The sequence below is a fragment of the Chanodichthys erythropterus genome, chromosome 10 (genome assembly GCF_024489055.1).
Source record: "Chanodichthys erythropterus isolate Z2021 chromosome 10, ASM2448905v1, whole genome shotgun sequence".
Lineage (NCBI taxonomy): Eukaryota > Metazoa > Chordata > Actinopteri > Cypriniformes > Xenocyprididae > Chanodichthys > Chanodichthys erythropterus.
This window is the reverse complement of record NC_090230.1, coordinates 44728379-44756303: the sequence shown is the minus strand read 5'-3', so window position 1 is coordinate 44756303 and position 27925 is coordinate 44728379. Positions and strand designations below refer to the sequence as shown.

Sequence of the window (27925 nt, the reverse complement as noted above, 5' to 3'; positions counted from 1 at the left end):
ATGAAGAAAATTGATGTGAATGGAAAGCCACACCTTTGTCTGTTTGCCCTTAATGACATTAAAGAAGGAGAAGAAATTACCTATGATTATGGAGGAGAAGACTACCCATGGAGAACACAAGTACGTTGCAAGGCACACTGTGTACAGAATAGCTCATTGTTGCAAAATGTCAAGCAAGTTGGTGGTTGCTTAATATATTTCTAACAGATTTAAATATTAATCTAATCTAATTTATCCGTATTACTATTTAAATAAAAATTGTAATAGTCATACACAAATAAATGATATCCAAATCTCAGAAAGCTTCAATGCGATTTAAGTAACTTTTTTGCCCCTAAACTTTCTCAAAGTTATGTGTGGCATACAATGGCCATATTGCAACTAATGGGTAAAATGCAATCACAAACAATGATCCATGTTCTAATATCTTGTCATTATGAATGTTGTCTCTTACAGATGAGCAGCATTGCTGTTGATACCAGTACAGGTGATTCTGATCCATCTCTCCGGTCAGAGACTCGGGTGGACGATGAATCTGCTCATATCAGCTCTCCTCAACTGGTGCGTTCATGTTCATCACTAAAGATTCAACTCTGCTGTCTCTCTTTGCCCTATTTAGTGTGTTTAAAGCATATTTTGATGCGTATCAGGCGTAAATTACTACACCAAACAGTTTAATGATATGCGTGCTGTAGCTTAGTGGTAGTGGAGAATTTAGGGCCAGTTTTACTCTCCCCAGGTATTTTTTTCTGGTTTAATATTGACTTTAAAATGGACACTCACGACGTCCCCACAACACACTTTCAGTCGTGTTTGACTTCAAACTTGTGTGTTGAATTGGATGAAACTGGTCCCCATAAGGAATGATAATGTTGTGTGTGAAAGGTCCTCATGAAGCCTGTTTTATTCCAGATGTGTGTGTGAGAGCACAGACAGAGGTTGACTGGACAGTAGCAAATGTTTTAGGATAAAGTTGATTTCTCTCTCTCTGAAGTCATGTGGTGTCGTCTTCAGATCTCTCTCTTGTGTTTCCATGTTCTAATATCTTGTCATTATGAATGTTGTCTCTTACAGATGAGCAGCATTGCTGTTGATACCAGTACAGGTGATTCTGATCCATCTCTCCGGTCAGAGACTCGGGTGGACGATGAATCTGCTCATATCAGCTCTCCTCAACTGGTGCGTTCATGTTCATCACTAAAGATTCAACTCTGCTGTCTCTCTTTGCCCTATTTAGTGTGTTTAAAGCATATTTTGATGCGTATCAGGCGTAAATTACTACACCAAACAGTTTAATGATATGCGTGCTGTAGCTTAGTGGTAGTGGAGAATTTAGGGCCAGTTTTACTCTCCCCAGGTATTTTTTTCTGGTTTAATAGTGACTTTAAAATGGACACTCACGACGTCCCCACAACACACTTTCAGTCGTGTTTGACTTCAAACTTGTGTGTTGAATTGGATGAAACTGGTCCCCATAAGGAATGATAATGTTGTGTGTGAAAGGTCCTCATGAAGCCTGTTTTATTCCAGATGTGTGTGTGAGAGCACAGACAGAGGTTGACTGGACAGTAGCAAATGTTTTAGGATAAAGTTGATTTCTCTCTCTCTGAAGTCATGTGGTGTCGTCTTCAGATCTCTCTCTTGTGTTTCCATGTTCTAATATCTTGTCATTATGAATGTTGTCTCTTACAGATGAGCAGCATTGCTGTTGATACCAGTACAGGTGATTCTGATCCATCTCTCCGGTCAGAGACTCGGGTGGACGATGAATCTGCTCATATCAGCTCTCCTCAACTGGTGCGTTCATGTTCATCACTAAAGATTCAACTCTGCTGTCTCTCTTTGCCCTATTTAGTGTGTTTAAAGCATATTTTGATGCGTATCAGGCGTAAATTACTACACCAAACAGTTTAATGATATGCGTGCTGTAGCTTAGTGGTAGTGGAGAATTTAGGGCCAGTTTTACTCTCCCCAGGTATTTTTTTCTGGTTTAATATTGACTTTAAAATGGTCACTCACGACGTCCCCACAACACACTTTCAGTCGTGTTTGACTTCAAACTTGTGTGTTGAATTGGATGAAACTGGTCCCCATAAGGAATGATAATGTTGTGTGTGAAAGGTCCTCATGAAGCCTGTTTTATTCCAGATGTGTGTGTGAGAGCACAGACAGAGGTTGACTGGACAGTAGCAAATGTTTTAGGATAAAGTTGATTTCTCTCTCTCTGAAGTCATGTGGTGTCGTCTTCAGATCTCTCTCTTGTGTTTCCATGTTCTAATATCTTGTCATTATGAATGTTGTCTCTTACAGATGAGCAGCATTGCTGTTGATACCAGTACAGGTGATTCTGATCCATCTCTCCGGTCAGAGACTCGGGTGGACGATGAATCTGCTCATATCAGCTCTCCTCAACTGGTGCGTTCATGTTCATCACTAAAGATTCAACTCTGCTGTCTCTCTTTGCCCTATTTAGTGTGTTTAAAGCATATTTTGATGCGTATCAGGCGTAAATTACTACACCAAACAGTTTAATGATATGCGTGCTGTAGCTTAGTGGTAGTGGAGAATTTAGGGCCAGTTTTACTCTCCCCAGGTATTTTTTTCTGGTTTAATAGTGACTTTAAAATGGACACTCACGACGTCCCCACAACACACTTTCAGTCGTGTTTGACTTCAAACTTGTGTGTTGAATTGGATGAAACTGGTCCCCATAAGGAATGATAATGTTGTGTGTGAAAGGTCCTCATGAAGCCTGTTTTATTCCAGATGTGTGTGTGAGAGCACAGACAGAGGTTGACTGGACAGTAGCAAATGTTTTAGGATAAAGTTGATTTCTCTCTCTCTGAAGTCATGTGGTGTCGTCTTCAGATCTCTCTCTTGTGTTTCCATGTTCTAATATCTTGTCATTATGAATGTTGTCTCTTACAGATGAGCAGCATTGCTGTTGATACCAGTACAGGTGATTCTGATCCATCTCTCCGGTCAGAGACTCGGGTGGACGATGAATCTGCTCATATCAGCTCTCCTCAACTGGTGCGTTCATGTTCATCACTAAAGATTCAACTCTGCTGTCTCTCTTTGCCCTATTTAGTGTGTTTAAAGCATATTTTGATGCGTATCAGGCGTAAATTACTACACCAAACAGTTTAATGATATGCGTGCTGTAGCTTAGTGGTAGTGGAGAATTTAGGGCCAGTTTTACTCTCCCCAGGTATTTTTTTCTGGTTTAATATTGACTTTAAAATGGTCACTCACGACGTCCCCACAACACACTTTCAGTCGTGTTTGACTTCAAACTTGTGTGTTGAATTGGATGAAACTGGTCCCCATAAGGAATGATAATGTTGTGTGTGAAAGGTCCTCATGAAGCCTGTTTTATTCCAGATGTGTGTGTGAGAGCACAGACAGAGGTTGACTGGACAGTAGCAAATGTTTTAGGATAAAGTTGATTTCTCTCTCTCTGAAGTCATGTGGTGTCGTCTTCAGATCTCTCTCTTGTGTTTCCATGTTCTAATATCTTGTCATTATGAATGTTGTCTCTTACAGATGAGCAGCATTGCTGTTGATACCAGTACAGGTGATTCTGATCCATCTCTCCGGTCAGAGACTCGGGTGGACGATGAATCTGCTCATATCAGCTCTCCTCAACTGGTGCGTTCATGTTCATCACTAAAGATTCAACTCTGCTGTCTCTCTTTGCCCTATTTAGTGTGTTTAAAGCATATTTTGATGCGTATCAGGCGTAAATTACGAAGTAATTGCGCAAAACTGTCCCATGTCTTAAATGCCAAAGTGCAGTGCCCTTAAAGCACACTAAACCCACGCTTCTGAGCCGTATTCGAGGCTAAACGTATCTCATCATGCATTATGGTCAGGAACTCTCATGCCCCGAAATCGTGAGATGTCGAGGAAAACATTCCAGTAAGTTAATCAGATATTGCGTATAATTTGGTAGTAAAACACAGTGTTGCACTTTTATCGGTGCAAATATGGGTAGGGTATGTGTATTTTGAACATTGTCAACTGCTTTTTGTCAGTTAATTTAGAAGCTCCACAATTTTAAAATTGTCTTCTGTTAGTTAGCGTAGCTAACATAGGGTGACCATATTTTGATTACCGAAAACCAGGACACTCGGCCGGCAATATTTAAGTGATACCTCGAAGTTTACTCAAAGATGCCTTATAATTTCAATACATTTAAAATATGCCTCCTCTGTATGGATAGAAAACTGTTATATTACAAAATACTATCTATAACCAAATACACAAATTCAGATTCTCAGAGGTTACTCAACATGTTCTATTATGACAAGTTAATGTCTCTTCTGTATTAGAAAAATAAATAAATAATAAATAACTAAAAAATACCTCTGCTATATTAGCAATCCAAATTTAACTAAAATAGCTCTCACAAACTTACAAAAACTAACAAAAAAATCTGTATCTTTAGTTTTCTTCATCCTCGTTTTCCTCTTCATCCTGTTTTTCTTCCTCATCCTTCTTGTTTGCCCATCTATATTTTGCTGTAGAGCTGATCTTTCCAAGCAGTTTTTTGTTGCTTATCAAATAAGCATGAAAGTTATAAAGAAATTTATATAGGCCTATCAGCTGTTACATCGCAAGGTACAAAGGAAGAGCACAACGAGCTGAACTCATTGTAGACGACAGCTGAAGGTTGCTCTGCTGTTACACAAAGTATCTGTTATTCAGTTACAAACAACTGCACAAATCATGCATACAACTAATGAAAACATATAAACTGTTACCTAGAAGAAAACAACTCTAGTTTAGGCATAAGTCAGCCGCGACTCTGAGAATATAGTTTCTTTTATGGAATAATCCTGTCTTGAGATACAATGTGAACTAATATTCTCAGATGCACGTGCATTTGCGCATGTCTGCGAAACTCATTAATATTAATGTACGCTCCGCCTTCGGAAGCCGAAAATCTCGTAACACCGTTCAATTTAATGGCCCAATGAAAAATGATGAAAACCAGGACATTTTCATCACTTTATAAAAAAATAACCAGGACAGCCAGGACAGTGAAAACAGGACGTTTGGTCACCCTAAGCTAACATAGCACCTGAACAGACATCTAGAAGTTTATTTTAAAATGCAAAGTATTGAAACAAAAAAAAAAGCTCTGTAAATTTGCATTTTTTGCAACTCTATGAGTGTGACCCATTGGTAATCAAAAGTTATACACACACTTAAGAAATACTTCAAATACTACAGGTCCTTCTCAAAAAATTAGCATATTGTTATAAAGTTCATTATTTTCCATAATGTAATGATAAAAATTAAACTTTCATATATTTTAGATTCATTGCACACCAACTGAAATATTTCAGATCTTTTATTGTTTTAATACTGATGATTTTGGCATACAGCTCAAAAAATTAGCATATTTCATCCAACCAATAAAAGAAAAGTGTTTTTAATACAAAAAAAGTCAACCTTCAAATAATTATGTTCAGTTATGCACTCAATACTTGGTCATGAATCCTTTTGCAGAAATGACTGCTTCAATGCGGCGTGGCATGGAGGCAATCAGCCTGTGGCACTGCTGAGGTGTTATGGAGGCCCAGGATGCTTCGATAGCGGCCTTAAGCTCATCCAGAGTGTTGGGTCTTGCGTCTCTCAACTTTCTCTTCACAATATCCCACAGATTCTCTATGGGGTTCAGGTCAGGAGAGTTGGCAGGCCAATTGAGCACAGTAATACCATGGTTAGTAAACCATTTACCAGTGGTTTTGGCACTGTGAGCAGGTGCCAGGTCGTGCTGAAAAACGAAATCTTCATCTCCATAAAGCTTTTCAGCAGATGGAAGCATGAAGTGCTCCAAAATCTCCTGATAGCTAGCTGCATTGACCCTGCCCTTGATAAAACACAGTGGACCAACACCAGCAGCTGACATGGCACCCCAGACCATCACTGACTGTGGGTACTTGACACTGGACTTCAGGCATTTTGGCATTTCCTTCTCCCCAGTCTTCCTCCAGACTCTGGCACCTTGATTTCCGAATGACATGCAAAACTGAGCAACAGTCCAGTGCTGCTTCTCTGTAGCCCAGGTCAGGCGCTTCTGCCGCTGTTTCTGGTTCAAAAGTGGCTTGACCTGGGGAATGCGGCACCTGTAGCCCATTTCCTGCACACGCCTGTGCACGATGGCTCTGGATGTTTCTACTCCAGACTCAGTCCACTGCTTCCGCAGGTCCCCCAAGGTCTGGAATCGGTCCTTCTCCACAATCTTCCTCAGGGTCCGGTCACCTCTTCTCGTTGTGCAGCGTTTTTTGCCACACTTTTTCCTTCCCACAGACTTCCCACTGAGGTGCCTTGATACAGCACTCTGGGAACAGCCTATTCGTTCAGAAATTTCTTTCTGTGTCTTACCCTCTCGCTTGAGGGTGTCAATGATGGCCTTCAGGTCGGCAGTCTTACCCATGATTGCGGTTTTGAGTAATGAACCAGGCTGGGAGTTTTTAAAAGCCTCAGGAATCTTTTGCAGGTGTTTAGAGTTAATTAGTTGATTCAGATGATTAGGTTAATAGCTCTTTTAGAGAACCTTTTCATGATATGCTAATTTTTTGAGATGGGAATTTTGGGTTTTCATGAGCTGTATGCCAAAATCATCAATATTAAAACAATAAAAGACCTGAAATATTTCAGTTGGTGTGCAATGAATCTAAAATATATGAAAGTTTAATTTTTATCATTACATTATGGAAAATAATGAACTTTATCACAATATGCAAATTTTTTGAGAAGGACCTGTATAATAATTAATGTTGATTTATACTTTTTGTTTACAGATTGTGACACAGCTTCAAAATGAAGTTTTTGTACCCAGACTGAGACGGACTAAAAGTATCATAGTAAGTCGCAACGAGACTCAATGGCTATGCTTACATGCACACCTTTTGTTTCAATGGGAATTAATTAATTCTGTTTGATGAATCCGATGGTAGCTTACATGAAAACTAAATAAAGTGATCGGGCTGATGTGCCTGCGAAGCGCAGACGCAATGTACGTGCACAATCGTAAAATAATTATTTCAGGATCGTCAAGGGCCCCTCACATGCCTAATAAGCGAAAGTAAAATGTGCAAAGCGTGTGCAAAATGTAAAAAGTGTTTTCAATGCGATCAAGTGTTTAGATGTCCTCTCGATCAGATTGGAAAAGGAATCCAATCCGATAGAAATTTTATTTGGATCGATTTAAGGTGTTTACATAAAGGCTTTTTAGTCCGATTGAGCCGTTAATTAATAATGGAATTACTAATGGATTTTGGTTGCATGCAAACGTAACAAATTATTTCGTGTTGATCAGGGATTTTGCTTAGAGCTGCCATCAACGTTTATTCTCTATCAATTACTAAGTGAATTGTGTAACATAATGTAATAAAATATATTCTTATGTGAAATCATTGTGATTATAAAATATTAGAGAATCATCAAAAATGGAATATTTGAACAGTTCATTGATTATCACAATAGTTGCCAGTTTATGTCTGTTAATTTACTGATCAATTAATTGCGGCAGTTCTACCCATTTCTAATTTGTTTTTTATATAGATGAAAGACACGGATCTTCAAGATTCTGGTGAGCTCTTTGATTCTACACCAGAGAGTTCAGATAATTACGTTCCAAATACCACTTCCGAAAGTGACAGTGATGTTAGCCTTACACTAAACCCAACAAAACGTCAGCTTCTTGATGAACTGAATGTTGATGAATCTGGCTCAGTGAGTTCCCCTGACTGTGACACAACAACCACAGACAAAATGAACAGCCTCACGTCTGAAGCATCTGGAACAGGAGAAGAACCCAGTTCAAGTCAGAACACAATAAATGCCGTAGTTGTTTGTGAATACCAAAAAAGAGATGGCAGTAGAGTGTACAACAAGAGACATTACTGCTTGTATTGCTCTAAACCTTATGCTAAGATGGCAAGGCATCTAGAAAGTTCACATGTAAATAAATCTGATGTGGCTAGAGCTCTAAGCTTTCCAAAGGGTTCAAAGGAGAGAAAACAACAGCTGGATTATATTCGCAACAGAGGAAACTATGCCCACAATGCTGCTGTTATGGAATCAGGAGAGGGGGAACTAGTGCCATTTAAACGGCCACCTAAAAAAGTGCAGGGAGAAGATTTCATGCATTGTGCATACTGTCAAGGACTTTTTACAAGAAAGGTCCTGTGGCGACACATGCGTTCTTGTAGACTTAAACCTCAGGCAGTCCTCCCCAAACCAGGAAAAAACCGTGTTCAGTCCATGTGTACGTACACTGGGCCTGTGCCTTCAAACATGTCCAAACAACTGTGGGGAGTAATCAGTGCTATGAATCCTGACCCAATCACAGATATAATAAAAAATGACACAGTAATTACTGATATTGGGCAGCACTTGTTAAACAAAGGTGGGCTATCAGCCAAGAATAAACAGCATGTGCGAGAGAAGATGCGAGAATTGGGAAGGTTGATTCACAATGCGAGGAGAGTCACCTCCTTAAAAAGAATGGAAGATTGTGTAAATCCAAAGAAGTACATGGAGACTGTCAAAGCTGTCAAGTATACGTGTGGGTATGACAGTGAAACCGACAAATTCAAGATTCCATCGCTTGCAAACAAGCTTGGTAATTCCCTGGTTAAAGTAAGCAAACTCTTAAAAGCCCAGGGCTTAATCTCAAATGACAAACAGCTTGTGAATAATGCCAGTGAGTTTCTTGAAGTCCATGAGAACAAGTGGAACGAGATGATCTCGGCTACAGCATTGAGGAACATCAGTGAAGCAAAGTGGAATCTACCCACTGTCATGCCCTTTACTGAAGATGTTCAAAAAATGCATGCATATCTCAGTGAAGTGCAAGACGAGTGGTTCAAATCACTCTCTGAAAGTCCCTCTACTAAAGCCTGGATGGAGCTGGCGAAGGTATGTCTAGCCCAGATGATTCTCTTTAACCGGCGCAGGGAAGGAGAGGTGGCCAGCATGCCTTTGTCTGCCTTTCTATCAAGAGACACCTCTGATCCGCATGAGGATGTGGACTGGGCACTCTCTGAAGTGGAAAAAAAACTCTGCAGACACTTCACAAGGGTTGTCACCAGGGGAAAGCGTGGTCGACCAGTTCCAATTCTTCTTACACCAAAAATGCTGTGTGCCTTAGAACTCCTTGTTAAGCAGAGAGAGGCTTGTGCGGTTTTAAAAGACAATGCCTATATGTTTGCTAGACCAGAAGCCATGACACATTTTCGAGGGTCAGACTGCCTCCGTGGCTTTGCCAAGGCATGTGGTGCAAAGTGTCCCAAGTCACTGACATCTACCAGACTGCGAAAGCATGCCGCAACCCTTTCAACAGTGCTGAATATGACCGACACCGAGATGGACCAGCTGGCAAACTTTCTTGGACACGACATAAGAATCCATCGTGAGTTCTATCGACTCCCCGAGAAGACCCTGCAACTTGCCAAGATCAGCAAAGTTCTAATGGCTCTTGAGCAAGGAAAATTAGCTGAGTTCCATGGCAAGAACTTGGACGAAATTGGGATAGATCCTGATGGTGTGTTATTTTATTTGACTTTTTAGATTTTCTGTTTACCATGTTTACATATACCATGTGTTTAGGATCCATTATATACTATTGTTAAGCTGCACTTTCAACTTCCACAGAAAAAGTTATTGACTGTGACGAGGAAGATGGGTGCATACAAGAGGAACACTGTTCATCTACCGTCGACGGTTTGTATTACTGTCAAAATACACTACTTCATTTTGCATAGTTTTTATTCAGTTCATACTTTTCTGTCAAGTAACTTGTGAAGACCTGACAGGCAAAAACATTGTTCCAACATTGAAGAAGAAGATTCTTCAGTATGCCAAGCAAAAGTGTTTTTTTTTTTATGAAACTGCTTGTGTATCGAATGCCTCCAAGCTATTCTTCAACATGTTTTACACTAAACATTCATTCTGGATTGATTTTCTTTCTGTGGAGTTTACTACCATAAAACTTGAACGTGTAAATTTGTCGAAAAATGCTGATCCAGTCTTCTCATGTTGGTTGGGTCATGGCACAGAACGAATCATGTCAGATGATTAAGGTTGAAATAATACGGTTAAATACTCAGTTTACATGAGCTTTTGTTTGATTAAATGTCCGTTAGAAAGATGTATGATGTAGATGTAGTTCAATTATTCTTGCAATAATGAACACAATTGCACCTGTATTACACTTTTATGCACTAATTTAAAATCATTAGTGAGACAAATAACACATCAGTTGTGTATTGTCAGCATTCTAGAGTACCTGTATATATCTTTCTGATAATGTTATTATATAAAATAATGTTGATTTTATTTTCCATAGAACCATCAGCAGAGGTGGCACTTTCTCCTACCGAGAGGAATGATATGCCGCCACCACCCAAGAGACGCAAACCACCATCAGATCAAGAGATGCCTTCAAGAGCCAATGCTATGAGGCCTTCTTCCAAAGGTGAACTCTTTACACACTTCTTTTATACAGGTCCTTCTCAAAAAATTAGCATATTGTGATAAAGTTCATTATTTTCCATAATGTAATGATAAAAATTAAACTTTCATATATTTTAGATTCATTGCACACCAACTGAAATATTTCAGGTCTTTTATTGTTTTAATACTGATGATTTTGGCATACAGCTCATGAAAACCTCTCAAAAAATCTCAAAAAATTAGCATATTTCATCCGACCAATAAAAGAAAAGTGTTTTTAATACAAAAAAAGTCAACCTTCAAATAATTATGTTCAGTTATGCACTCAATACTTGGTCGGGAATCCTTTTGCAGAAATGACTGCTTCAACGCGGCGTGGCATGGAGGCAATCAGCCTGTGGCACTGCTGAGGTGTTATGGAGGCCCAGGATGCTTCGATAGCGGCCTTAAGCTCATCCAGAGTGTTGGGTCTTGCGTCTCTCAACTTTCTCTTCACAATATCTCACAGATTCTCTATGGGGTTCAGGTCAGGAGAGTTGGCAGGCCAATTGAGCACAGTAATACCATGGTCAGTAAACCATTTACCAGTGGTTTTGGCACTGTGAGCAGGTGCCAGGTCGTGCTGAAAAACGAAATCTTCATCTCCATAAAGCTTTTCAGCAGATGGAAGCATGAAGTGCTCCAAAATCTCCTGATAGCTAGCTGCATTGACCCTGCCCTTGATAAAACACAGTGGACCAACACCAGCAGCTCAACATCACTGACTGTGGGTACTTGACACTGGACTTCAGGCATTTTGGCATTTCCTTCTCCCCAGTCTTCCTCCAGACTCTGGCACCTTGATTTCCGAATGACATGCAAAACTGAGCAACAGTCCAGTGCTGCTTCTCTGTAGCCCAGGTCAGGCGCTTCTGCCGCTGTTTCTGGTTCAAAAGTGGCTTGACCTGGGGAATGCGGCACCTGTAGCCCATTTCCTGCACACGCCTGTGCACGGTGGCTCTGGATGTTTCTACTCCAGACTCAGTCCACTGCTTCCGCAGGTCCCCCAAGGTCTGGAATCGGTCCTTCTCCACAATCTTCCTCAGGGTCCGGTCACCTCTTCTCGTTGTGCAGCGTTTTTTGCCACACTTTTTCCTTCCCACAGACTTCCCACTGAGGTGCCTTGATACAGCACTCTGGGAACAGCCTATTCGTTCAGAAATTTCTTTCTGTGTCTTACCCTCTCGCTTGAGGGTGTCAATGATGGCCTTCTGGTCGGCAGTCTTACCCATGATTGCGGTTTTGAGTAATGAACCAGGCTGGGAGTTTTTAAAAGCCTCAGGAATCTTTTGCAGGTGTTTAGAGTTAATTAGTTGATTCAGATGATTAGGTTAATAGCTCGTTTAGAGAACCTTTTCATGATATGCTAATTTGAGATAGGAATTTTGGGTTTTCATGAGCTGTATGCCAAAATCATCAGTATTAAAACAATAAAAGACCTGAAATATTTCAGTTGGTGTGCAATGAATCTAAAATATATGAAAGTTTAATTTTTATCATTACATTATGGAAAATAATGAACTTTTATCACAATATGTTAATTTTTTGAGAAGGACCTGTATGTCTGCTTCTTTCTGTAGATGTACTGTCAGTTTACAAATTAAATTAAGAAAGGGCCAAATGTTGCAGTAGCAGCCACATGGGAACATAAACAGATGTAAGGTTGTCAGTCATTAAAAGGTCTGTTCTGTTTTGTCATTTTGTCATTCAAGGCATAAATTTATCATTTTTCAAAGTCTTCAGTACCTTCCTCTGTTAAGCCGAAACTATCAGCTGTCAGCAGGCTGCAGATCTTATGCCCGTTTCATATATGATCCGTATGTTGTACATATTTTTTTTTCAGTACCCATGTTAACAGATTAGAGCAGGGGTTCTCAAACTTTTTTTTAAACCAAGGAACCCTTTTTTAACCCAAAAACTGTCCGCGGAAACCCAACATTCAATGAATTGAAAACATTAAATTGAACTGGAAACGCTGAACTAAATAATTGTATTACTATTAAAAAAAAAAAAAAAAATCGAAACAACGGTGGGGGCGGTGCTGCAGTGGGCAAGTGATGTAACCGGTGTTGCGCCGTAACACCGACTATCGCAGCAAGCCTATTCTGACACTGATGCTGCTGTAACGAATGTGTAGCGGTTATTAATCAATTTATGGATGAAATATGAATATAACAATTCATAAGGTTATGAATAATTATATTCATATATCGACCCAATGGGGAATTAAACATATATTGTGAATCAATTACAACGAATTATAATCAATTACATATATGATTAGTTCTGGTTTAATAATTATTTAGAGAAACTGCTCGTTTGTCCAGCAAACTAAGTCCCTCACAGAATATTATAAACGGAGTTATTCTCTGGCCATGAAAATAACTAAAGCATAAAGCGATCGAAAAACGTTAAAGTGACTTGGGTTTTCCGCTGAAAGAACAAACAGAACAATCGAGCATGAATAACGTTTTAATATATGCAAACTACGAATACAGAGGTTCTAAATATATATACAAGAAAATACACACCTATGTACAAGAATAGAAGTAGAGAAGGAAAGAGAGAGAAGGCAAGTAGCAAACTCACAACCAGTCCTAAGCCAGCACGGAAATCAGTTTCATCATCTAAGATTGAGAAACGGCAGTATACTTGCATTGGTTGCGTGTGTCGAATTTCAGGTTAGCGCTGGTGCAGTTCGTTGGCTTCCTCCGTTCAGCGGGAAGGTTTGAACTGAGGACGAGAGTGAGTTTCGCTGGAAGATGGCGATCCCGAAGCTGAGCGCGGTGGCAGCGCGTGGTCACCGGAGGGGTCCGGGAAAAACGTGCACGAGATGCTCGTGAGACAATCGGGAGAGCACACGGGAGAGAGAGAGTCCTTGCTTTTATGACAGATAAGCCGACACACCTCCTTGAGGTGGGGTAGCCAATAACATGGGTGCAAAGTTGGCGGGAAAGCTTTTCCTTTGCTTGGCCTCACGACTTAATCTGCATGAGTTATGACTATCAATTCAGATCTCCAAATGGAGTGTGTTCTTCACAGTATCATTAAACACATAGAAAAATGCATTTGTCAGCGGTGTGACATATCTCAGTAAATAGCTCGTGTCCGGAGCTTTACGGCGAGACCAAACTCGATAGGTCAGAAAGGCATAGGAGAGAAGTTATGGTTTACAGACAAAATTATATCGTTAAAATGCACACTAGCACAAATACACTCATTTAAACACTAGGAAACATGCATAGGCCCTAAAAATATATGAAATATATATTTCAGCATAGTGGTAGTTTACAAATACAGTTGAAAATGTATGATTGTGTGTTTCTGTGTCTGTGTGTGTGTGTGTTTTTGTGTGTCCCTGTGTGTGTGGGGTGTTGGAATGTGGATCTGGTCAGTCTCTGGGGGTTTTACAACCCAGTCCAGCATGCTAAAAGCATTCTGAACATTCCAAAGTTTATTGATTATCCTGATACGTGTGCATACGCTACAGATTCCCCCTTTCGGCCAACGAAGTTCCTGTGCGGACTTCGTTGGACGGTAACCAAGTTCGATGGCACATGGATCCGGATGGTCACGCAGCAGGTGGTTCCTACTGGTCCTTGAGGGAGGGCAGATAAGCACCTGTCCATGGATTCTTGCATCCCTTTGATCCCTTGGGATAGGATGAAGGCCAGGCCCAGGGCGAGTGCGTACTTGATTGCCATGGAGAGGCAACGGATTGTGTTGGCAGCAGTCCAAGCTCGGGCTCTAGGTGAGCTGGTCAGGACAGGCAGTCGTGAGAGTGCTTGGAGGGCTGCATCAATAGGAGTACTGTCACTTAGCTGGGACCACCCTTTGTCAATCCTCAGTTCCATTCCTGGATCTAAGGTGTGATTGTGATCCCTGGGGGAAGATGGGATTTCCAGTTCTGACTGGTCCTCTTTGCTTGAGAGACAGTGCACTGCCAGATGGCTGTGATAAAGGATGGAACTCAGGGGTACCTGGATCCTCTTACTTGGATTGGGCAGGCTGACACGAGTGGTGGTGTTGTGCTGATTGTAGATTAGGATGGCAGCATGAGTGGGGGTGTGGATGAGCAGTCGATCACCCACAGTCTCGGCTTGTGTTCCGATAACTGGGGTGCGAGGCTTGGCCGGGCAGCGTGTGTCGCTGGTCATGGGCTGCAACCGGCCCATTCCTTCAGTGTGGTTTCTGAGGAAGAGCTGGTTTGGGCAGAAGTACTGAAAGTCTTTGGTGAAACTACACCTGCGAAAGTGGGGAGCCGGGCACAGCCGTGGGTTGCTGTTGTGGTAGGCTACCGCAACTGAGGTGTGTTTCTTGGCATGGGTGTTACGTTGCCGCCACCTGACATTGACCGTGTCTTTGGGTCTGCCAGTAGCAAAGTCCAGCACAGTTTGTGTAGGATACTGAGGACTCCTATTCATAGCCACTCTGTCCATAGAGAAGCTAATTTCTCGCAGCAGGTCTGTCAACAGAGCTATAACCAGCTGATTTTGGGCAAAGTCATTCTGGAGGACTGTAAACAGTTGCTTCCTTGAGTTCGCAGTTTGGATCAGCAGGAAACTGTGAGTGCGGAGAACCACCGCAATACCTTTCCAGGATTTGCAGGTGGTTTGCAGGGTTTGGCTCTGTGTTGCGAGTTGCTTTCTCAGTTGTAGGCGGAGCTTGTTGTGCTGCTGATGAGGGGAGCAGGCTGTGATGAGACTCAAGTCTCCTGGTTGGTACAGATGCAACGGCAGTGGCACCTGCCGTGCCATCAGTAGTTCTGTGGGGAACACCTGAGTTGACTCCTGTACGGTGTCTGTGATGGCCATGAGCATCAGAGGAGGTTTTACCGTCCAGTCTTTCTGGTCGACTGACCGTGGAAATGTGATTCCTCGGTTTTGCAGTGAAGCTCGGTGCTTTGCGTTTGCAGTCTGGACATGACGGTAAACTTGACATCCTCTGGCGTGCTCTGCCACATCTTGCTGCATGCTGGGCCAGTGCGCCACTTGTTTTAATGTCTCGTCCGTAGTTCTGGTGCCATGGTGTTTGGCACATGGTGTGTCGTGGGTGTATATCAGTTCACCCCCCTTTTGGCCCTGTGGCAGTACAAGCTTTGGCGCTGTGAGGACATCAGGGACATACTTTAGAAAGTTTATTCCCACACGCAGCATGTGGTCGGTCTCGTGCAGTCGTTTGTTGCTAGGGGCCGCCGTGGGACCAGATGCCGGGAACGGGAGGTTGGAGGGGTCTGAGTGGTGGTACAAAACATGTCGAATGGAAATGTTGGAAAGTTTGGTTGTCAGTGGCAGTGGCAGTAAGGTGGGAAATGTTGCAGGAACAGTCCGCTGGCTGCGGGTTGTTGTTGCCACACTAAGGGTGGGTGAATGGGGTGGGTGTGACCATAGCTTGTTATGCAGTGTGCCAGTCTTGGCAAGGGCATTAGTTTGGTCGTTCACACCTTTGTCACGCCCTGGTTGCTTCAAGCATCTTTTCACCTTTTCCCAGTAAACGATCATGTCGTGTGCTTGGGTGAGGTGATCACGTGTCTGGAACATGTGTTGATGTTTCACCTGCTTGTTGCATTCAGTCTTGAAACCAGTTTGTTTCCAGCCCAGAAGATGGCATGTGAAACAAGGTCTGGCAACGTGTGAGTCTGTGCACATGAGTTCCCTGATGTTATGAGCTGAGGAGACGTGAAGGGTTTTGAGGGTAGCTGCTGCTTCACCATATTGACATGACTGGGGACCCCACCTGCTGTTCTGTGGTTGGCAGGGTTGGTTTCTTAACCATCGTACCCCTGCATTTGCCTGTGGGATGCCCTCATGGTTGTAGGAACGTCCATCGACATAGGCCGTGGGCATTCCTTGGCACGCATTCTCTTTGAGGTATCTGTGACAGGCTGGTCGCTGTTGTTGGGGTACCAGTATCTCAAGTGTCAACGCTGGTGTGCTGTTATAGCAGTTTTGATAGGCAGCTGAATCTCCGCTCCGTGCAGACTTGTGCTTTCTGGCACGTTGTGGCAGTGGCACCTGCTGGTTCAGCCTCCTGAAGTCGCTGGTGGGTCGCCACTTGCTGTCTGGTTTGACAATGGACCAGGTAGGGACTGAATAGGTGCTGTTGCATGGGCAGATAACACCTTTTCCTTCTGTTGAATGAACAACCTCCTGTACTGGTTCATGTGGGGCGATGTGACCTTCGTACTGCCTGATTAAGGTGGGAGGAGCATTTGGGTGTGTTGCACTATGCACTGTGTGAAGTTTAGTGAGACCACAGCATAAAAGGTCTTTGTCAAATGTCACTTTGAATTTGTGCAAGACGTTTCTGAGTCTTCGACAGTCTGCATCATTCTTTAGCGCACTTGCATCTTTCTGGATCTGTTGGCCTTTAGGCTCAAACCTTGGGAAGGGCTCCTCTGTTGTAGTGTAAGCTGTCAGGTTGGCTGTCCGAGGTGCAGCGCTTTCCTGAGTTTCACAGGCAGGCTGGTTAGCGACTGTGGGTACTGCAAGGTGTTTGTCCTCCATCAGCTCCGTTCTGTGCACCTGTTCTGTGGGTACCAGTTTGATGGAAGTGATGGAGATGCTCTTGAAGGATGCTGTGAAACTTGTGTTGCTTAAGCTTCCTTCTGGGACCATGGCAGCTGGTATTAAGTTAATGACTGTTAACTTGCGTTCAAAGTCATAGGGGCCGTGGTCCATTATCCATTCTAGATGGTGGGCTTTGGGAATGCTGATGTCTGTGACCATGCATTCGTTGAGCCAGCTGTGAACTACGTAGGGTGACACTTCAGTTAGCGGTGTGGCTTTTAGAGCAAGTCCAAGTTCCACGCCTTCAGGTGACAGTGTGAAGGAGCCCAGCATGTGGCTTAGGGTTTGACCACATTGCCTGTTGAGCCAAACAGCACCCCCTTTGGTGTAAGGTGGTACTACAATTTCCTGTATGTTGATCCAAACAGCACCCCCTTTGGTGTAAGGTGGTACTACAGGTTCCTGTATGTTGATCAGGATGCAGACCTGTTGGATAGTCTGGCCTGACAGGAAGTTGGCAGTGTTGACAGGAACAACAGGAGGCTGTACAGTCATTGGTGCCCACAACAACTCATTTGCACTGTCCGTATGAGCATTAGAGTGCATCAGGATGTCTGGAAGGACCAGGAAGTGATGGGTTAAATGCCGGTTGTTCCATTTGAAGTTCACAACGCAGATGTCCTTGACGGTCATCATGGTTGACAGACGAAAGTCCAATGGGAAGCGTATTTGCATGTTGACAAATGGGAGGTCCGGTGTTCCTTCAATGAGGGCACTTAACAGCGTGTGGCTGAAGGCTGAGTTGTCTGCCCACAGTGTGAGAATAATGTCTGTTGTAGTTACATCATTCAGCTGTGAGTCTGTCATGACCTTGGAGCAGAGGGAGCTACAGTCTATGGTGGGTTGAAGTGTGCCGGGTAGCGAACTTGAACTGTGCTCTAAGACCGGGTTCCCGCGGTTAGCTGGGAGATTTCCCGCGACCTCTGTGACCTGACCGTCTGGCTCAGGTGGCCTGGGTGACTGGGAAGGCAGAAGTTCACACACTTGAGCCCAGATTTTCAGTGGTCTGGCGTTCAATAAGGGCTCAAAACAGTCTAGCAGGTCTTTGTGAGTGGAACAGAGAAACGTGTCCATTTGCGCTACGCACACAGGAGGTACCAGGCTCACTCGACCAATGGTGTGGTGTGTGGGAGCTGTGTGTTCAAGGTGGACCTCATTTGGACTGTGCGACTGCACATTCAGCTCACATCTTTGTGACTTGAGAGTCTGAGTTTGTCTTTCAGCTTCATTTCTCAGTCTTTCAAAAAGGTAAGGACAGGTTTCTGGACAGTGATCGGAGTCTGGGTAACTGGTTGGAATTTCTACAGTCTTTTTAGACGCAGTTCTCTGCTTGGCTTGAGCTTCGTCGACCAAGTCTCGCGGCTGCTGAATAGACATGCTGCTTGAGCAGGCCAAGGCTGCCAGATGATCACTCACCGCAGGGTGCAGCTCTCGGAGAAGCAGAGGGTTGAAGATGAAATCTTCCTCCGTTGCTGGCTGGTTACGTGCTCCGTAGTACCCCCTTTGCATTCGGCTGTAGAAAGTGTATGGGTTATTCAGTCTGCCCCGTTTTAGGTCCATGGCAGCAGGGAGCCCTTGATCTGATGCAGGGTCAGAAAGCTTTTGGATCAGAACCTGTCGCAGGTGCTGGCAGTTGGATGTGACAGCTGCTGGCGAAGGTTCTTGGCCGTTGGACGTTTTGGGCAGTGGACTTTTAACCCCATTTGGAATTAGGGCTTCTTGACTGGTTAGGGGAAACTCGGTGATGTGTGTTTCCCCTCCCATGCCACTTTTCAGTACTCTGTAACCAGTGTCAAGTTCATTCACATAGTCTCTTTGTTGTTTCGGAGCCATAACTCCTTTCTGGGCCTGTTTGAGATGATTTTCACAGGTCAGGGCTTTAGTGTGTCTGTCTTTCAGTGTAGTCTCTGCTTTGGCTAGGGGAGCTTCGCTGTGTTGGAGTTTTCCAGTCAGTTTTCTACGCTCCACCTCCAGGTGGAGCTCTGCAAGGGCTTTTTGAAGTCTTTGCAGCTCCTCCTGCAGCTCGGGTTTGGATTCGTCCGCTGTCCAACGCTGGTCCTGGGTCTCGACGAGTCGCTGATCGTGGTGACGATGAATCTGGGCCTGATTCCTCCGGGCGTCCTCCGCCTGGAGCTTGAGGTTGTGGGCGATGGCTCGGATGACTCTCGCCCATTCTTTGTAGCTCGGCGTTGGATCGTGGGCCATTAGTCGATTCAGGTTGTCGTCCAGCTGCTCGTTGCTTAGGTGCTGGGGATCCACAGCGTCGTTGGGCAGGATTGTGCTGGTCAGGGAGCCCAACCCGGTCTTGAGTCCGTCCCCATGGGTGCTGGGGCTGGCTGCTCTGAACACGTTAGCTTGCTGTTGGCGAGAGAAAGACAGCACAAACAGAACCAATGCAAGCACGCGCAGGGCTAACGACTTATAATAATGCATGATTATATAATTCTTTGGTTTGGTTCCAGTTAACTGGTGCAGACAGTTAGTGGAATGTAGGCTAGACACTTAATTGTCGATAGCCAAAAGGACCACGCGGGTCAATTTGTGTGGGTGAGTGCCGGATTTGAATAAAGATTTTGACAGGCGGTAGCCCTAAGAGTCCTTTGATGACTCTCGCTGCTCGGTCGTCTATCTATTACTCAGTTTTCCGTGATGGCTCTCACAGGCTCTGCTTTTACATGAACTGAAAGAAACAAACACAGTAGAGAAGCAAAACAGAACAGGGAGGATGCAATTAAATGAGAAATAGAGCAGTAAACAAATAGAAAGGAATCAAAATAGAATCGCAATAAACTAAACAGAAGGGCTAGAGGGGAGAAGTGAAACTTAAACTTCCTATTCCAGCTGGGTTTATGACGGTGTCAGGCGAGTGCACGGTTGCATCATAAAACCTAGAGGGATGGTCTGGATCGAGAGCCTAAGGGTTGGCCCGCACCTGAGTAATTGAAGAATATGTAATATTCTGTGGCTTTCAATTAGGTGAAGTGACTGTATGTCGTAGGCCTGGGTGAATCGTGGGTGCTCAGATAAGAACTCAATGGCAGGCCACCTTTCCTCGACGATCAAACACTCTACTGCGGTGTCCGTGGCCACCTGTCCCCTTTGTACCACGGTGCAACCTCTCAAACAGGGAACACCAGCACAATTGCGCACTTTGGCAAGGTATTTGCGCCAACGGCCCGAGTGACCAGTCAAGATTGAGTTTTCCCTGAACTCAGAGTCTGTCCCCTTTACGGGCAGTTACTCCAAACGGGCGGTTCTGTCATGCAGAAGCCTGAGCAGGGAAATTAAACAAAATTGCCGCTTGTTGTCACCCCGGGTCTCGTTGCCTCCCTGTACCTGATACACAACTCGCTGATGTCCTTGCGTGTTGCCCGTGATACGAGGTCAGAATGTCCACGATTCACACACGGTTAGTGTAAAGGTCATTGCACACTGAGTCCGAAATTCGCATGCGAAACTTTCGCACGTTAAAAAATAAATTCGACCTCACGTTATGTCAATCGCATTTGCACACTGCCTCCGAAACTTTCGTCCGTCAAAAAAATATTCGGATCAGGTTCGATTTTCTGCGTTTTTCGCATCCGTGGCACGCATTTTGAGAGACGTTTTGACAATTCAGAGCCACCGTACGCGAATGCAAAAATCCAGAATGCCATCTGACAAGTTGATCCACGTCGTCTACAGCACAAAACAGCAGCACTGAATGACTAACAACGTGAGGAATACAAAGAGACCGAATATAAAGACAGATTGTGCCAGTAGTAAAGCATCAAACAGAGCCACTGACATTCTGAAGTAAACTTTGAAACGCTCGGATAATCCCGCAGCTCCTTGATGAGGTGAATTCTCCTTTCTCTCTATGCAATCTCGGGATTGAATAGACCCAATATTTTCTCTTTCTTTTTCTCTAGGAGACAACTAATCGTGCTCACTGCTTGAAGACTTCATTTTGTATTGTTTTGCGATTTGTTTTGCGATTTTTTCGCAACGCATTCATTATTACGCATCGGACTCAGTGTGCAAGGTCTCGGTGCGTGACGAATTTTTAGGATTGCGAATACGAAAAAACGCATGCGAAAATTTCGGACTCAGTGTGCAAAGGCCTTAAGAAGCGCCAGGCCAGGTAGCTCCACTCACTGGAACTCACTGGAGCAACCGTCAGCTCACCCCAGGGCGCTAAAGGGCCTTATCTGCAAGTGCACAAACAATCAGGTAAACACGACTTAATTGTAAATTTAAAACTCAATTTAAATCTTGTTTAAATAGAATTTAACTAATTAAGTGTGTAGGATAAAAGAGTAGGGGTCTAAAATGAACTAGCTAGAAGCAGAACAAAAGTAAAAATAACAGAAAACAAAAACAAATCAGATGCACTTGATTCAAATTTGAATTAAACTCTGTTCAATTCAATTTAAATGAGTGCATAGAATAACAGGATGGGAAAAAGCGAAAAGAGGATAATTCAGAGGCACTTGATTCAAATTTGAATTAAACTTGTTCAATTAAATTTAAATGAGTGCATAGAATAACAGAATGGGAGAAAGAAAAGAGAAAGCCTTCCCTATTTGCAGATTTTTCCTAAAGAGAATTGCTTGTTGATAGCAAAATGCCAACTGATTGACACTACTTAATTTTAAAATTGAATTAAATGTTATTTAATTAAATTCAAAAATAAGTGTATGAAATAAGGGAGGCTTGGGTGTGCGTGAATATTATTGCCAGCCAATAACACACAGGACCCAGAACTAAGAGTGAATAAAATAAAACATTAAGTAATAAAGGGAATGAATTTCCAAAGTAAACTAAAGAAATAACTTGAGAGAGAGAAAAGACAAAAAGGGAATGGATGAAATAACACAAAGTGGAATAAAAATAAAATAAATAAACTGAAATAAAATAAAATAAAGTAGATCTGTGAATACAGGAAAAAGAATACAAGGGAAAAGAGAATTGACTTATCTGACAGTGTCCACCAGGGGGCGCACTCTCAGAAAGTGAATTCCCTTGTTGGAAGGGAAACGATTTAAATTAAAAATTTAAACGTGTTTAAATTAAATTTAAATCAGTAAACCACATTCCAACAATGATTGGAAAGCATAACCACCAAAAGCAAATTACTTTTACAACTCCCCGCAGTATAGAGAAGCAAAAGATAACTTGGAGATAATTCAGTTCAAAGTATGGAGCGGCTTTAACTCAGAACGTCCACGCGGTGGCGTCACTGAGTCCACACAACCAATAAGTAGGGAGGGGTGGCACACCTGAGCAGACTGCCCTCTGGCGTCTGGTCAGAGTTACTGCATCCCCTTTCTTTAATTCGTGATACAAAAACGAGCGCGCTTGTGGGTTTCTGACCCTTACGCTGTTTTAACTGCACGGTCACGATTACAACTATAGAACCTCAGCGGATTCTTTCATAAATATATGTGTACCGTTTTACTCACGGGTACACAACTCTGGGAATCAGTCCCTTTGGTGCAAACTTTAATGCACGCGAATATGTAACTTTTGCGGGATTGCTTCGCCGCTGTTACTAATCAACATTGGATCAGAATGCTGATACGAGCTCCAAATTATTACACATCAATCGATAAACCAGACGGACTGCTTTTCCGATTAGATCTGTAACGGGGATCACGTGGTTTTGGGTAGCTAGTCCAAACGACGTAACCCAGGAGCAAACCGGCTATTGTGAATTTTTGGACGACACAAGAAATTCAGATTCAATAGCGGGTAAATATAATGAGGCCTTTAAAAGAGATTTAGTGGAAATATTCGTCACTATACTCCTTTCAAAACGCGTTGAATACGATTCAATTCGTTAATTCAAGCGGAAATTAATATTCAAAACTGTAACTTACTGCAAAGATTGTCGTCCTTCACAGATACGAGCTTGAAATATCAATAGACTGCAGTGTATTTCACGGTCAACCAAGGCTAGGCCTGCAGTGTTTTTAGACACAAACAGCAGCTTGTTAACGGTGCGTAGAGAGGACTCGTGCGTCTTCTCACTGAATAAAGCGCGCATGTAAGTTAAATCATACAAAATTATTCTACATTGCTCTTTTACCGAAAACCAAGTTTAAAACGTTGCTCGCGAATTCTCCACCAAATAATATATGTAACGAATGTGTAGCGGTTATTAATCAATTTATGGATGAAATATGAATATAATAATTCATAAGGTTATGAATAAATTATGATTCATATATCGACCCAATGGGGAATTAAACATATATTGTGAATCAATTACAACGAATTATAATCAATTACATATATGATTAGTTCTGGTTTAATAATTATTTAGAGAAACTGTTCGTTTGTCCAGCAAACTAAGTCCCTCACAGAATATTATAAACGGAGTTATTCTCTGGCCATGAAAATAACTAAAGCATAAAGCGATCGAAAAACGTTAAAGTGACTTGGGTTTTCCGCTGAAAGAACAAACAGAACAATCGAGCATGAATAACGTTTTAATATATGCAAACTACGAATACAGAGGTTCTAAATATATATACAAGAAAATACACACCTATGTACAAGAATAGAAGTAGAGAAGGAAAGAGAGAGAAGGCAAGTAGCAAACTCACAACCAGTCCTAAGCCAGCACGGAAATCAGTTTCATCATCTAAGATTGAGAAACGGCAGTATACTTGCATTGGTTGCGTGTGTCGAATTTCAGGTTAGCGCTGGTGCAGTTCGTTGGCTTCCTCCGTTCAGCGGGAAGGTTTGAACTGAGGACGAGAGTGAGTTTCGCTGGAAGATGGCGATCCCGAAGCTGAGCGCGGTGGCAGCGCGTGGTCACCGGAGGGGTCCGGGAAAAACGTGCACGAGATGCTCGTGAGACAATCGGGAGAGCACACGGGAGAGAGAGAGTCCTTGCTTTTATGACAGATAAGCCGACACACCTCCTTGAGGTGGGGTAGCCAATAACATGGGTGCAAAGTTGGCGGGAAAGCTTTTCCTTTGCTTGGCCTCACGACTTAATCTGCATGAGTTATGACTATCAATTCAGATCTCCAAATGGAGTGTGTTCTTCACAGTATCATTAAACACATAGAAAAATGCATTTGTCAGCGGTGTGACATATCTCAGTAAATAGCTCGTGTCCGGAGCTTTACGGCGAGACCAAACTCGATAGGTCAGAAAGGCATAGGAGAGAAGTTATGGTTTACAGACAAAATTATATCGTTAAAATGCACACTAGCACAAATACACTCATTTAAACACTAGGAAACATGCATAGGCCCTAAAAATATATGAAATATATATTTCAGCATAGTGGTAGTTTACAAATACAGTTGAAAATGTATGATTGTGTGTTTCTGTGTCTGTCTGTGTGTGTGTTTTTGTGTGTCCCTGTGTGTGTGGGGTGTTGGAATGTGGATCTGGTCAGTCTCTGGGGGGGTTTTACAACCCAGTCCAGCATGCTAAAAGCATTCTGAACATTCCAAAGTTTATTGATTATCCTGATACGTGTGCATACGCTACACTGCAATGTATATTATGAGAGAATTTTTGACCTTGGATGCATGTAAACCTGTTGTAGACCTGTAAAACTAAATTAGACACTTTGAATAGAGTTGAAAAGCACTTTAACATCCAGATCTCAGATCACTAAATGGTGATTTTATTATTTCCTGTGTCCCTTTTGAGATTTTAACACTTTGCCACAGAACTGTTGCTGCTGGCAACCTTAAATTCTTTTCTACACATGAATTTCAAGATCATAATGTTCAGGAACCCATCTGTAGTTTATAGGGTTACTTGGTTGATGCTAGAATCTACTAGGTGCTTTAAGTGGGACTAGTAGGAACTCTAGCTATTCTAATAATTGAAACATCAATTTAACTAACCCCTGGAGCAGTTTAATGAGATCATTTTAGGCAAAGTGACTGTCAATCAAACAAACAGTGATTTTTACATTCAATGTAATTCTATTTATAGGTAGAGTGCACATAATTTTACTTGCACTGTAGATGCTGACATAAACACTAGGGCTGTCCTCGACTAAAGATGTTTCTAGTCAACTAGTATTCGTTCATTTAAGCCAGGGGTGGGGAACGTTGATCCTGGAGGGCCACTCTCTTTCAGAGTTTAGCTCCAACCCTGAAAAAAAACTCACCTGCCTGTAACTTTAGTAATCCTGAAGACCTTGATTAGCTTCAGGTGTGTTTGACTAGGGTTGGAGCTGAACTCTGCAGGACACTGGCCCTCCAGGATCAATAGCCACGTTTCCACTGCCAGGCCAAAGGTGGGCGTGCTAGTGCGTGCCAGGGCCGGTCGCGTTTAGACTGTCACTTCCAGGGCTTGATCGTGCCTCTTCGGTGCTTCCTCTGTGCCAAAGGCACGGGTTTTTCGGCCCGCCGAAAACCTTGGTCCAAAGCGGGCCAGCTGGGGCTTGAGGCTTTTTTTGCACATAATGTATAGCACAAACATACCCTTATGAAAATTAACCATGGTTTTATTGTAATAAAACCATGTGTCTGGTGTATTGATTACCATTTGTATAACCACACAAATACCATATAGTTAAACTGGATTTAAAGCAAGATAATGGTTAATTTGTGGTTACCATTGAATAACCATTGAACGTTTTATTTAATGTAAAACCATGGTTAATTTATGTAATGGTAGATTGTATGTATGTTTTTTTGAAGGACAGCATTGGGCAGGATGTAGAATAATGTGTTTTGTCAATAAAATAAAAAGGGATTTTTATCCAATTAATCAAATTATCGGCCAACTAATTGATTATCAAAATAATTGTTAGTTGAAGCCCTAATTATTTTACAAAAGCACGTTTTATTGTTTGCAGAAGTAAAAGTAGACCCTTTACAGTTTGCATTACTCTTATCTGTATGACTAAAATGACGGAGTATTTGAAGTTAAATGCAGTGATCGCGCCGGCGCCTGTATGTCATGCAGTAAAGTACTCTCTCCGCACAAACACAGATATGAGCCTAATAATAGTGCACATTTATCCAGGTTAACATTAGACTTGTAAAGATGCTACTGCTTACATGTTTCAAGCGATAACCCATATTTTAGGTTGATGAATGATAGGCGAATGTTTGGATTTCCTGCCGTTAACGATCTGTCCGTCACAGCCTGTGTGATTTCGCCGCTTCCTTTGGAGGTTTTTTTCCCCTTGCGACTAACCGACTAATACAATTTTGGTCAACCAAACCTCTTCTAGTCAACTAACGGTTAGACCACTATTAGGTGGCAGCCCTACTAAAAACTACTGATAATAGGATTCAGAACTTCAAATTGGAATTCCAGCACACACTCATTTATCATTTTAATTATTTTCTGTCCACTTTTAGGTAAAACTACACAGAAGATTCCCTGGCAGCAGACTGAGGTGCAGGCAGTGGAAAGGCACATGAAGCGTTTTATCACATCACTCACTGTTCCAGCAAAGAGCGACTGTGACAAATGTCTTAAAGCTGAACCAGAAGCGCTGAAGAACCGCAATTGGAAGACCGTAAAGTTTTACATTTATAATCGTATTACAGCTTACAAAAAGAAATTGCAGTGCAAATAATAATGTGAAGAAACGACTCGCTGGCATGGCAGGTTTTGTTTAAAGATGTTAAAAATATAGCAACAGTTGTTGGCTATAGAACAACTTTATTGTTAAACTAATGATTTTCTACTTGTGGCCTTCAATGCTGTCATCATAAAACATACTGCAAACAACACTCAAATAGAGTGTATGTTTTATGATGACCATGATGAAGGCCACAAGCAGAAAAGCATTGGTCTAACAAAGTTAAGTTGTTGTTTGTTAAAATTCACATGTCTGTGAAAGGAAGCATGTGTGGAAGTTAAAGTTAAGATATATATATAAATATGTTTATAAGATTTTATTTTTTTTATACTTTTAATAACAGGACATTTTGAGGTTTAACTTCATTTGAGTTCTTTTGTGGGTCGGGGGAGTCTGGACTCAATAAAAGTTGAATTCAGCAATTGTAATGTGAATTAATGTCTTCAAGTTCAATTAGTAGTAGATTTATCATAGTGGTAAGTATCAGGTGAATGAGTAGTAGATGACGCTGTGGTTGAATACTATGTAAAGAAAATTACAATTGTAGAAATAATAGTTTGAAGTGGAAAGGTTTAAATGTTTGACTTCTGGGTTAAAAATATCCAGATAATAATAATCTACTCGTATCACTACTCATACAGCCCTTTGTATGTGAAAGGGGAACCTTTTCTCTGCAACATCAATCATACTGATATCCCAATCAAACATAAAATCAATCGATCCAACCAAAAATTCTGCATACTGAGATGATTACAATCAAAACCCTCAGGCCTGGTTTCATAGACAGGGTTTAGATCAAGCCAGGTTAGACCTTAGTTCAATAAAGACATTTAAGTTGCTTTTATAAATATGCCTTAGGGAAAAACAAAAACAAAAAAAACAGTACTGTTATGCATCCTGAGACAAAACAATGACACTGGCATATGTTAAGATATGCTTTCAGACAGTTAAAACAGCTCAAACATGCATTCAAGAGTGAAGCTTTGCATCTCTAGCACCATTTGCAGGCTTCACAACATCTCCACATTAAGAAATTTTCAACATTTAAACTTTTGTACTACTACTGTATATTTTAATTCTACTTGGTTGTAGATTAAACCCATTTTTAAAGGCAAATGGACAAATGCCATATAAAGATTTACTTCAAATAAATGCCTATTAATTGTAATTATTATAATATACTAATTATTATTCTTGCTAGGTCCCCACAAATCAAATGGGAAGTTGTGTGAATTATGCAAATGAGGTCCCCACAAATCAAATGGGTAGTTGTGTGAATTATGCAAAT

At 42.1% G+C, this 27925-nt stretch overlaps 1 protein-coding gene across 1 annotated transcript; it reads left to right on the top strand.

Annotated features, from left to right (window-relative positions):
- LOC137028354 (uncharacterized) lies at nucleotides 1-26631 on the top strand. The gene is made up of 12 exons (XM_067397114.1): nucleotides 1-120; nucleotides 457-561; nucleotides 1075-1179; nucleotides 1693-1797; nucleotides 2311-2415; nucleotides 2929-3033; nucleotides 3547-3651; nucleotides 6816-6878; nucleotides 7579-9562; nucleotides 9673-9741; nucleotides 10367-10495; nucleotides 26411-26631. The coding sequence occupies exons 1-12, from the start codon at nucleotides 1-3 to the stop codon at nucleotides 26629-26631; spliced, it is 3216 nt and encodes a 1071-aa protein (XP_067253215.1).
- Nucleotides 26632-27925: the final 1294 nt, after the last annotated feature.

Excerpts from the sequence above, each read along its gene's own strand:
- LOC137028354 (XM_067397114.1), top strand. The coding sequence starts at position 1 with ATGAAGAAAATTGATGTGAATGGAAAGCCACACCTTTGTCTGTTTGCC. Across the intron at positions 9,742-10,366 it reads CTGTTCATCTACCGTCGACG|AACCATCAGCAGAGGTGGCA; the intron begins GTTTGTATTACT and ends TATTTTCCATAG. Across the intron at positions 10,496-26,410 it reads TATGAGGCCTTCTTCCAAAG|GTAAAACTACACAGAAGATT; the intron begins GTGAACTCTTTA and ends GTCCACTTTTAG.